Raw genomic sequence first — 13,251 nt, forward strand, 5'->3', positions numbered from 1 at the left:
TGGAAATAAGAAGCAGGGTAATTCTAAATGTCTAAAAATTTCTTTCCTCAGTGGAAAATATCATACAGAGTTTCTTTTTGAACTCCTGCCCAGCTGCAAAAGACTAGAGTTCTTCCTTTACTTCAGCGTAATCCACTGTCCTGAACTGAGTAATAGCAATGGAAAATATGTCCTTTCTGAGTATTTCTAATGTACAGCAGTCTTGAAGTATTCTTCTATTATTCTGATGAGAAACTGTACTTAGATGAATACAGAAGAAAGTATGGTGGGCGTCCAGTAATATCACAGATTTGAAAGAAGCGTAAGGGAAAAAATCTGCAGCCAAAAGACAGTTGATGACCTTCCTTTCACTGCAGTATTTTTCCATCTGATTTCTAATTTCTTGTTTGGTTCTTCTTTAGAGATTTTGAATTTGTTCTGTTGGGTTCCCATGAAAACTAGAAACAAAATTTGTTTCACTGTGTTTCTGTTTACATAACTTGTAATGGCTTTATGATATTCAACTAAAGCCAATATTGGAAGGCAGTTCCAATTTTTGTAGATTTAGTTGCATGTTTTGAGACACCTGACTGACTGATCTTTGATATCTTCAGATAACTGAACAAACGGTTACCTTAGGGTAACTTTTTCTGAGGTTGAAGAGTTATTTTATGTCTTTCAAGGTACTTTGCTTTAAGCGCTACATCAACTTCCACGCACATTTTCACATTTTACTATTGTATGAAAAGTTACATTTTCCTTTTTGAAGTCGAGAAAATATTAGATGCTTTTATTGAAATAATACCGATCATCTAAACAACAGTACTTTCTGTCAGTATGAAATAATTTTGTGACATTCCAGTATAATATTGGTTGGAATTTAGGTAAAGTACAGAGGGTGAAAGTGCAGATTTTGACTGAAAGTTCCTATCAGTATGCTCTAATATTGACTCAGAATCCTCAAGCCCGTTCTGGAGGCTTGCTTTCAAAACCCATCATAGCCTTGATGTTTTTCACCATGTTGGATCTCTGTGTGGTGTACAGAAGATCAAGAACTCATGTGAAATGAATTACCAATCACTGTCTATCTAATGACACTGTAGCAGTGATTTTATTTTACTGACAGACCAGCTCAGTGATTTGCAGGTAAAGGCCAAAGGAACTGTCCTGAATCATCTAGCTTTTAATAATGTAGATGTTTTCATAGCTTGGAAGAGCCATGCTAACTCTTAAGGTATTTTAATAAAAACAATCTGAAAACACTTCTACAGGAAGGATTGAAAAGAAATTTGAGTTACAATGAGACTCTTTGAGAGACTGGTTAGTACAGCTGTGAGTGTAATCTAAGGTCAGAAACCTGAAAATTGCTGGTTTTAGTGATGAGTAAGTGGCTTTCTTTTCTTTCCCTATTAGATAGAAAATGGTCGGCTGCGGAACTCTGTTGTGAAGACCTCAGAAGAAATATCAATTTTTCCAGTCAGCTTTTCATAATGTAAATATAATTTGAGCTTTCCCAAATGGGCAGCTAAACCATGAGCAAGCAGAAAAACCCATTTTGGACTGTATTTCTGAACCAGGCTTCACCTCCTGTCTCGGGAACTTACTAAAGGATTACAGCTGAAAAAGACAAGAGAAAGAAAACCTTGAACAGGAAGCTTATCCTACAATGAGAATTACAAGTACATCTTGTATCTGCCCAGTCCTAGTTTGTCTCTGTTTTATGCAGAGGTGTTATGGAGCTGCTCACCATGGCTCCATCAAGGTGACTAGAAATCAAACCAAACACATAGAAGGCGAAACAGAAGTGCATCATCGTCCCAAGCGTGGATGGGTGTGGAATCAGTTCTTTGTTTTAGAAGAACACATGGGACCAGATCCTCAGTATGTAGGAAAGGTAAGGTCGTTGTCTTCTTTTTGGTTTTGGTTTTGTTCTTCCCATCTCCTGAAATGTGGCATTGACAGAGGAAAACCAGGTATCTCCTTAGATGGCACCTCCTTTTTTAAAGGAGGATTGCTACATACACGCACAGTGAACTTGCTAGTCGTCTATGTAAACTTTCTGTGTTTATTATAAAGAAAAAAAGATAAATAAAAGTAAATAGGATGAAGATATTAAAATATGATAAAATAGTGTTTCTTCTGAGCTCAGCTAAACACAGAGTGAGTGCAGCTGATCCTCTTATATCAGATTCTGTAGAACCCAAAATGCAGGGGGTTTAAATACAGCACTGCTAAAGACTTTTCCAGACTATTTCACAGTAAGATTCAGTTCTACTTCAGGGAATATTATAAATACAATCTAGGCTCCATAGGGTATTCATTCCACTCTGAGGGTAGGGTGGAAAAGGACTCCTCCAAAGGGAAATTCTCTGTAACTTTCTTCATAAAGAGGCAGGAGGTGTGTTACTTGTTACAGTTTCTCAGAAGCCTGTAAGAACAAGAAGCCCTGCATTTATATTTTGACATATATAGTGAGCTTCAGGCATAAAGTTCATGCTGATGCAGTTGTAGGCTGGCCAACTGAAGTCTGGTTTATCATCTGTAACGTTGTCTGTATAGCTTGGGTTTTAAATTTGCATTGAAATATCACAAAACTTTATATAGCTTTATAATTATATAACTATATAACTATAACTGTATAACTATAACTTTATAACTTGCTTTATTGCAAGATTTATGACAGATGGAGCTTTTCTCCCCCTGAAAACTGTCTTTCAGCATTATGATAGAATTTTTTATTATGTAATCTAGATGAATCTTAATTTCCTTAATGAAAATGGAGAAAGATATTGAATATGAGGGGTGAAGAAAGATGGTTAATGGCAATGAGGGTATGGAAAAGGAATTATTTTATTTTAGTTTGCCTTCAAGATGGGAATCCTTAAAATTATATCTTAGAGTATGAAAAAATATCCAAGGAAACCAGTAGCGTCTGAAATCACAGATGTCTGGTAGCAAGGGCTTTCAAATTTGAACAGTATCATCTGAACTAAAAATAGCAAGTGGAGCATCTGTATTTAAGATACTGTTAACACAAAAACAAAACCAAAAAATTTAGTTATGCTGACTTTAATAAAATACCAAGTATTTCAGCATACTGAAAATTGTTGAGATTTGTGCAGGAAATCTAAACTGGGGAAGGACCTTTCTAAATGGAGATAATGGGTTGCACTGAAAGAGAAGCTTTTAAAATGGGTAAGGTGCTTCCAGACCCATCTTAGACTGATTAACATTTTCATGAATGATTTTGGAATAGAAGAAACATTTTACAAACATGGTGCTGATGCAGAGCTATGCAGGAGAATCAAATCATTGTCTGGAAAGAGCTAGATAGTATGAGTAAGATTTGGATATGGAGATACAGAGTAAACCTCAGGACCACAATGTGATAAGGCTCTTACAGAAGAATATCATTCATTTCTGTTCTACACTACTGGTTTGTCAGGTGTAAGTGATAGAGGAAGAGAAAGATCTGGTCACCAGATCAATTATTGCCTCTACTATCATACCTTAAAGAAGGTAAATATGATACTAAGCTGCAAAAGCTGAGATAATCAAAACACAGATAAAGTGGTATTGAAGCCATTGAGAAAAATAATGTTAACCCATTTACTGCTCTGATTACTTTTGGCCAAGAAAAATTAATTTATATATGAAGCTATACAGAGAAAATAGAATGCTATGGTTGGGGTGGTGGTGGAGAATAAAATATGTTTGTTTAATTAGTCCCACAAGTAATAGTGGAGAGCATGTATTATTCTATAAATACATTTCAGAAGAAACCACAAGGGAAAGAGAAGAGCTATTTAAGTTGATTCAGCTTTTACTTGACAAAGTGAGGTTGTGCTGGCCATGAGTTAATTTAGAATGGAAACAAGAAAATAAGTGAGATTCTGAAAGAATCTACTAATAGGAAGAGTGGAAACAAAATTCTGAAGGGGTTTCAAAGTAAAGCATGCTTGTCTGTATGAAAGCATTTATAGACACGATTGCATGCAAGAACAGAGGCCTGGATTCAGTGAGCTAAAGGGACGGTCCCTTTCAATTTTATGTTCGTGTGATAGCATTATATATTTTCTTACATCCTCTGACCACTCTGTTAACGTTACATTTACGGAGATCAATGAATAGGATTTCTTTTAATCCTTTGTGGTCAGAATGTGACTACATGCCTTGTTTGAGGACATTTCTTCCTCTCTACTTACCAGGTTTCATCCCCTTTTCCTCAAAGAATTTCCTGTGGTGTTCATCATTTTCTACTCTGAGTACTTCACAACATTAGTAAGCTCATCTTTGCAGAAGCTTTGTGGGACTTAGAAGCATCTGTACTCTATTTTCCATTTGTTTTGATGGTTCTGATGACCTGATTTACTGCAAAGATCAATTATATTAGCTCAGGCGTATATATTTAATTCAGAAAAAATGGGAGCCTGGCTGCGACTAACATAATATTAGTAATTAGGAAAATTTCAGCAGTGGTCATTGTGCATGAGTTATGTGCATGAGTGCATGAGTTCCTTTTCATTTTGAAAAATAGACATTTTACTGATGTTGCGTTTAATTGTACACACCTCATCAAGGTCTCATTCTGCGTGCCTTTAATATGACAAGAGGTTTTCATGCAAAGCCCCTCAGTTTATGAAGGAAGGCTATGTGAGCGGTGCCCTTTAATTCCAGACTTCTGTTCGGTGGCAGCACGCTATCAATTCTGTCAATTATTAATTCCGTAGACTACTCTGCTTCACTGGTGAGAGTTTTGCCATTTGATATCTGTCCTTTCACATTTTTCACACCCAATTTGGGAGTAACATCACAGAAAGCAGAGTCATTACGTACAATGCTGTTATAATGATTACAGTCATTGTCATGGAAATGCACGCTGAGGACAAGAATCGGGTAGGCCTGCAATGAAACTGGTAAGGTTTCTCATTCTTATCGTGAAATGACTATCAAGAGGATGGATTAATGTACTGTCATCATCTGTTATACAGCAAGTGTTAGGACAACAAGTCATCATTATATTTTAATATCAAGTATATCCCCATTCCTCCATCATTATTTCTCTTCTCTAAAAAAATCTCATTTGGAGACTGGATATCTGTATAAAATTAATCCGTATTAGCCATACTCAGAAGGTTTTTATAGGAACATGGCAAAACACAGGTCCTGGAGAAATGAGGTTGTGGTAGAAAGGAGAAATGATCCTTTTGTAGATGTTAAGTATTTTCTGTGGTTCTGGGATTATTGAACTGGTTCCCTGCTGTTGCACTTGGGGTAAGTCTTCAATGTTTCAGGGTATGTGTTCCTGAGCAAACAACTCCAAAACCAGTTTTGTATTAAAAAAGGTATCTTTAAAGTATTTAAACCCACAGTGACTTCTTTTCCTAAAATGATGAATTACTTGGGGAGGGTTTCTTGAAAACTTCCCACTGATCAATAGTATCTAACAATGTTACTTCTGACAGACTACTCATCCATGAGTGCAAGCATGTGTGTGTATGCGTGCAATGGAGAAACTGTGGAACTTTGATGAAGCAGGAACAAATATCCTTGTCTCAAATAAGCAGCTTGAATCCACAGAACTGAGCTTTCAGCTGCATGAGACTTCTTGTCTTTTGCATCTCTCCGATGAAAACTATTCTAATGAAAACATAGCTGTGAGCGCTGGAAGGGGCAGGACTAGTGAATGCACCACAGCCTGGGGAGGAGTCAGGTACCGACTGCACCAGCTCAGAGGAATGAAGATTCTTCTGAGGAAATCTAGACAAACTTGTGCTGTAGGGCTGCAAGCTTTAACATTTTTCAGTTGCCATGGCTGATGTAGTTTGCATTTCTCTCACATTTTCTGCATGCTTCCAGGTTAGATAATTCACGTGTCAGCATACGGAAAAAAAAAAAAAAAAACAAATAAAAAATTTTAGGAAAGAGAAACAGAGTACATGTTTCAGTCCATAACATTCTTCATTTGGAACCTTCACACCTCTTTGTCTCCAGAAGGTCTGCTCCTTCTGATATTTCTTAAAAGTGTGTTGCACTGGAAGCAGGTCCTAACTACACATTCACTGTCATTTTTACTTTGGAGAGAGAAGTAAACGTGCAGTGGTAAAGGGAGGATCAGTGTTGGTTTGAGGCTGAGTGAGTCATGCTATTTGAGGGAATAGCAGAGGAATGTAATGAAAAAGACTGACACTTGTTTTCTCTGTGGACCCTCTGGATCTCGGAAATACTGAATGTATACCTGTTAATACACTTCAGATGTCCTCTGAAGGGTAAACAGGAATGACTTTTCAGGTATTCAACTCGGTGTTGTTTTTCAACTGCATTTTTCTTCCCAAATTTGGGGGGTAGCTGGGGTGACACTTTACTTAGTTCTTATATTTTTACCTGTAATTCAAAAATACTTTCAGATTTGTGTTGATGGGGGAGATGACAAGGAAGTATGGAACAGCTGGAAATGAGTGTGAATACAGGAAAGGGAAGAGGAAAGTAACAGCTTTTAAAATGTCCTAAAATAATTGTACTGAAAGTTAGATTAAGAAAGGAATCCCAGGTGTTATATCGGATTTTCAAGGTAGTGATTCTATTAATTTGTTATTTTACTCTTGAAAACAGAAATACAGCATAATAGACCTGTCATTCAAAATTCTTTTTCAAAGTAATACAGTGACATGTCATTGCAATAAATTAGCTCCAATACAGGAGAGTGAATCTAATCTTCCCTGATCATATGAAGACAATTTCACATCTCAGGTTTAATGACACTAAGGGGAAAATATGTATACTTTAGCATAAGTGCTAAGGAAGAAACAAAAACGGAGTTTCACAATTAAGATGCTTTTATTCAATGTTACAGGTTTACATAAAATAAAGCATATCACATGTTTCAGCATTTTAAACATAAGCAAAGGGTTCCAAAATTTATTCTGATAAAAAAGTGTTTTTCATTTATGATAAAGAATATGAAAAGGAAAGTATAGATGTTATAGTCTAAAGATTTTCCACATGGTTTGTTAGTCATTGTCATGCCTTTGTAAAAAGGCATGCAAGTGGCATAATCAGCATCTAGAATAACGTGCATCTCATTTTCTACCTTTTAGGTTGCTACTTTCACAAATAATGTATTTAGATAAAATAATTTTCCTCTATAGCTAGCGAAAACATGGTAGCAATAACAATCTAAATATGCAAGCACAGACTTTTCTGTTCTTTTATGGACTTCGGTTGCTTCTTTAAAATTTTATACTAGAATAGACCTATGTAGAAAATAAAGTAAAAGGAAAAGGAGAGGGATTTTGGCTCAGCAAGCTTTAAAATCACATATTTTGTGTGTCTAGTGTGAAAGAGATTAACTTCTTAATCCTTCCAGGGCTCTTAGAAAGGGGGAAGACCAACATTGAGTGAATACACTTAATATTTGAGCAAAGATTTCAGTTTCACAATTTTTAATTCAATTTAATACTGAGATGTCTCCAGCTTCTTCCAAAGGACCTCTCAGGAAATCCGTGAAAGATTGAGATTATACATATTGGAGCTGAAAAAGTAGAGGTTCGTATTTTTAATAGATCCCTTTTAATTTAAAAAAAATCTGTCCTGTTACAGTTTCTCCATGGGTCACTAACCTCAGATTTTACAGTACTTCTATGTACTTTGGTCTTTATGGTTTTCTGCTCTCTGATTACTCAAAATCATCTTCTTCCCTGTTACAGCATTTTCATTGCATTAGGTCACTAACCTCAGATTTTACAGTACTTTTTATCTATTTTGATCTTATGCTTTTCTGCTGATTACTCAGATCCTAATTCTTGTCACCCTTACTGTTGCTAAATAACATTTTGATTCAGTGCCATTGAAGTTGATGGAAAGCCGACACTGATCATACAGGACAGTGCCTATTTTCTTTCTTCTTCTTCTTTTCTTGTCTGTCTCCCACTGTTGCTCAGGGAGCAGCCTTACCAAGAAACAGAGGAATTGTGCCCTCTTCATCTTAACTGCTGTCATCAAATCTGAGGTCAGTATTGCACAACATTATATGGTCCTATATCATGTTAGCCATCTCATTTTCTACTTTATTTTTACAAGAAGCCAATTCAAGACTGTTGCCAGCCCAAAAGCTTTTCAAAATAAAAATGTGCACGTGTACTTGCTTTTCTTTGAGTTCTGTTGGCACGGACAGCCCCCTTTGCCACCTCCATGCTGATAGCAACCCTACCTTTATTCAACAACTGTTACTTGGTTTCTTTTTCAGAGGTTGAGGGCACATTACTCAAATTCTACAAGTCATAGAATGCTGTGGACCTTTACGTTTTATTTATTAAAGTGGAATCTCTAAACAGTCAAAGGTTTTTTTGGGGAAAATCAAACTCAAGGGAAGAGTGCGCTTTCATCAGCCTGACCAGTCTTTCTTCCAGTGTGTTCAGCCATATCTGAGGTTTCCTGAAGCACAGTACTTGCACTGCAGTCCTTTTGACAGAAAATGGCTATATACAGACTGACAAGGGCGTTTTGACTTGACAGACCGACGAACCAAACAGAAAAGCATGAACACAGTGAAGTTCAGTCCTAGTCCAAAGACATGGAATATAAAGTGTTTACCTGGTTTAACTTCATTTAAATCAATGTGGAATTGCACCAGGGAGAAACTTGGTCTTTTACATTAAAACAGCAACATTGAATCTAGTATGTCAAAGTAATAACTGTTTTTGTGAGGAAGCTTTATACAGTCTGTCAGTTCTGTATTGCAAAACATCAGTTTGCTATGTGGAGACTGTTATTGCAATTAATGGTTCAAAATAATTTTGTCACGGTGATCTAATCTTCCCCAAGATTCTTGTGGACTGAAAAAGTCTGTACAAAACTCAACCTCTTTTTTTTTTTTTTTTTTTTTTTTTATTATTTACTTCTTACCCTTTCATGATTTTGACACACCAGCAGCTGAAGTTCTGTGGCTTTTACATGCTTTTTACACTGAATGACTATATTGATGAAACCAACATCTTCTACGTGGAACTGCCATTTCTCACTTAAATGTTTTAGCAGTAATTTTTTGTGGGGAAAGCCAGCCTTGTTCCTGCCTAAGCTATTTAAATTTTTCATTATTAGATTGTATTGCCTTTAAAAACTAGGGCAGAAGCTGGACATTACTGAAGTTGTCTGTTGTTTTTAGGGTGGGTACTTCTTTGTATGTTAGTAGTTTTTTTGTTGACAAACTTCAAACTACACTTTTGCATAACAAAGGGTTTTTTGACTAGAAGGTCAGTGAAGACAATAAAAAAAGCTACGCCATTGGCAAAATTAAAATCGCCTAGCTTAGTGGTGGTGAGGAATGTGATGCTTATATTTTAAATATCTATACTTTTCTGTTAATTAAATGACTGGAAAGGTTCATGGGAAGAGAACTGAGAGTATCTTACTGATTTGTCATGTCTATGTAAAATGCCCATGCTAATCTTTAATAATACTGGTTCTTGATACAGAGCCTCAGTGATGTTAATTACTGTATTGACATTCTGTAACATTTCAAGAATTTCTATGGATTACCAGGTGCTTTCTTCACATTAGGTCTTTGAAATGTCAAAAATTAGGAAGTACCTGCAGTGTGGAAAGTCTTAATATTGTGGCACACACAGACTTTGTCCATGTCAAAAATCATAGAGGGATACAGGTGTGAGATAGTATGAGTATTCACCTTATGAAGAAATTAAACCATTACCGCTGTGTTGTATCCTAGAGATTTCTGACAGACACCTTTTGCTTTCAAAGTGAGATAACAAGTGTTTTGTGCAGTCCAAGGAAGATGAGTTCTGTTGGGTTAGGAGATGAAGTAGTTGAGTTTGTGTCTGAAGTGAATACTCGATAGATATTTTAAGTTGTGTTTGTGTACAATATTTAGGTTAATTTGCAGTGTGTACTATGTAAAGTATCTAGTACTTGTTTGTATTAAAGAAGAAATGAATAATGTCTGAAAGCAGCAAGTACCACGATTACTCAAAACCACAGGTACGTGTAGCGTGGGCACTGGTGAGCTTCAGTGAACGCTTCCCCTGCTGTTGTTGGGTTCCCCTTGCAAATTTTCTGGTCTTTAATATGCTGTTTCCTTCAGTCAGAGCAATGAGGTTAGATTATAACAGATTACTATCCTTCATCTAGCCTTTTTTTTTTTTCATATTGCTCACGATGATCCCCGGTGACCCTCAAGCTTCTCTCAGATTTGGCCGGTATTGCCCAAAGCTCCGAAAGCCACAGGCCGCAGGGGCACCAAGACGGGAGCGTGTGCACAGACGCAGGTGTGTACGGACACACACGCGGAGGCTCGATTGCGTGGGCATTGCTTCTAACACAGTCCGTGTTGCCTTACAGAAATGTAGTTTGGTGTCAAACTCACACCGAATTTATTGATTCCCCCAGCTGAGTCACGACCATGAGGTTTTGGAAGCCAGACATTTTATGGGTTTATCACTACTTTTCCTGGCTGTCATAGTGACCTTTACAACACATACCAAGTTGCAGCCCTTTCACCGAGCTGTTGTGAAGTGAGGGAAGCTTCTCTCGCTGAGGGGCTCCTTCCAGTTCACGGAAAATATGTGATCAAGGACTTCTTCTCTGTGGAGTCTTAAATGGAATTTGACTAAGTATTACAATATGTCTCCTCATCTCCCTACTGTGAATCACGTTGTGGACAGCAGGAAGATAATCGCATCAGGGTGCGGGTGCCCAGGTGCTGGAAGCAGCAGCAGTGGGGGGTGGGGGGTGTGTGTGTGTGTGGTGCTGGGCGCTGCCGGGCGGCCCCTGCGAGGAGCGGCCGGGGCTGCCCCACGCCGGCCCCAGCCGGTTCCAGCTGGTTCCAGGCGGTTCCAGGCGGTTCCAGGCGGTTCCCAGGGCCCCAGCGCAGGGCAGGGCCGAGCCCCTCAGCCCCGGGCGGGCGCCTCGGGGAAAGCCTGGGGGAGGAAGGGCAAAAGTGCAGCTGCCCGGCAGCCGGGGCTGAGGGAAACCCTGGGAGAAACAGCCCTGCGAGCCCCGAGGGGAGAGCGGGAGGAGGGCAGGGGGGGCCCGGGCGCCCCGGCAGAGGTGCCCCTGCGGCCCCGGGAGGGACCCCGCTGGGGCAGGGGTTTCCCTGCAGCCCGGGGGAAGGCCCCAGGCTGGAGCGGGGAAGAGCCCGAGCAGGGAGGAGCGGCAGAGGGGGCTGCTGGGGGCTGGCCGCAGCACCCCATGACCCATCAGCTTGTGCTGCTCGGGGATGAGGAGGTGGAGGAGTCGGGAGTGAAGGTGAGCCTGGGAAGGAGGGTGTTGGGGAAGGTGTTCTAGGTTTTTGTATTTTTTTCTCACCATCCAACTCTAATTGGCAATAAATTCACTTTCCTTATAGAACACAGAATCCTTTAGGTTGGAAAAGACCTTTAAGATCATCCAGTCCAACCATTAACCTAACACTACCAAGTCCACCACTAAACCAATTAAGGGTAGAGTAATAATTAATTTCATGTTTCCTGGCTTGGAGGCTTGGCTCAGCCTCCTCTTCTCCAGGCTAAACAACCCCAGTTCCCTCAGCCGCTCCTTATAAGGCCTGTGCTCCAGACCCTTCACCAGCCTTGTTGCCCTTCTCTGAACATGCTCCAGCACCTCAATGTCTTTCTTGTATTGAGGGGCCCAAAACTGGACACAGTATTCCAGGTGCGGCCTCACCAGTGCTGAGTACAGGGGGACAATCACCTCCCTGCTCCTGCTGGCCACACTATTCCTGATACAAGCCAGGATGCTGTTGGCCTTCTTGGCCACCTGGGCACACTGCTGGCTCATGTTCAGCCCGGCTGTTGACCAACACCCCCATGTCCTTTTTGGCCAGGCAGCTTTCCAGCCACTCTTCCCCAAGCCTGTAGTGTTGCATGGGGTTGTTGTGACCCAAGTGCAGGACCCAGCACTTCGCCTTGTTGAACCTCATACAGTTGGCCTCGGCCCATCGATCCAGCCTGTTCCAGGTCCCTCTGCAGGGCCATCCTACCCTCCAGCAGATCGACACTCCCACCCAGCTTGGTGTCATTTGCAAACTTACTGAGGGCGCACTCAATCCCCTCATCCAGATCATATTTTCTCCCATGTCCTGTTGAGGAGGGGGAGTGAGAAAGCAGCTGGGTGGGCATTCAGGAGCCAGCCAAGGTTGACCCACCATGAAGTTGGTGTGGTACAACTTGCCTTCTCTGTAATTGCATATTTACCTTATGCTATACTCTGTACGCATAGGTTCTGTCAAACATTATATCAAAATTATGTAAAATGCCAAAATACTTAGTTTCTTATTAAAAGAAAAAAAAACACAAAAGAGACAGTGCATCAGTTAATCCGTAAGATGTGTCAATGAAGAAACAAAGATCATTCTGCATTCTTTTATGTTTATCTTCAAGGTGGTATCTTCATTTTCAAGGATATTTACCAGCTAATCTTAAATCAATAGGTGATGAAGATATGCTGACAAACTCAAGTATCAATTAACATGTCAATTACTTCTCAAGTATCTTCTCAACCTTATGAGAGGTGCTCATTCATGTTCATTGCCTGTGTAACTTCATGCCCATGTGCTTTGTTGTCTTTTTAAAGATGCTGCTGCAGCATTTGTCTATTCAGTATATTTTATCAACTCATTCAAGATGTATTTATAAAAGGAAATGTTAGCTGGACTTTTACTTAGCTTCTTTACACAATGACAGGAACAATTCTGTTGAATGATTGAAAGTCTAGATTAAATAATCCTACCTACTGTATATCAAGCTACAAATATTAGAAAAAGTACAGGAAGTTGAACATGATGATTAGGCAAATAGAATGCACATCACCACAGTTGGGTGTTTGCTCCTTTTTTTTCATCTACAAGGATGAAACCATGCAGAACATGCTTTAGCAGGAAGGTACTCTCTTTTTCTAAGGTGAGGATGGCTGTAAAAGAACAGGGATTTCAGGTCTAGCAGCCTATTAATTAATCTCAAAACGTCTGAAAGAAAGGTGAGTGTGAGACTGCAATATTCTTGGACTCATAGTGGATTTTGCAAAGGGTTATTTGCGTGGTGTATTCTGTATGGCGCTAAAAGTAATGACTCATATTGGTTGATTATGAATGTGTTGCCTTCTCAGCAATTGCTTCTTTTCCTATTAGGTACTTTGCCTACATGTCATCTTTCAGTTGTTGCATCAAAATTATCTGTAATGCTCAAATTGTATTTCTTTGTGTTCTAGAACACATGCACATTTTTTAAGGACAATAAAAATTTGTCAGGCAATAAGAAG

General features: G+C 39.3%; 1 protein-coding gene across 3 annotated transcripts in view; it reads left to right on the plus strand.

Moving 5' to 3' along the window:
• Positions 1–1,645: 1,645 nt before the first annotated feature.
• Positions 1,646–13,251, plus strand: part of CDH18 (cadherin 18) — a 193,610-nt gene continuing 182,004 nt past the window's right edge. For 2 of the 3 annotated variants that reach the window (XM_075706161.1, XM_075706162.1), the window contains exon 1: positions 1,646–1,873. In XM_075706161.1, coding sequence (XP_075562276.1) covers positions 1,646–1,873 — 228 coding nt within the window. The remainder of the gene's footprint in view (positions 1,874–13,251) is intronic. The other variant, XM_075706163.1, reaches the window with a different exon arrangement.

The sequence above is a fragment of the Pelecanus crispus genome, chromosome 2, assembly GCF_030463565.1.
Source record: "Pelecanus crispus isolate bPelCri1 chromosome 2, bPelCri1.pri, whole genome shotgun sequence".
Classification (NCBI taxonomy): domain Eukaryota; kingdom Metazoa; phylum Chordata; class Aves; order Pelecaniformes; family Pelecanidae; genus Pelecanus; species Pelecanus crispus.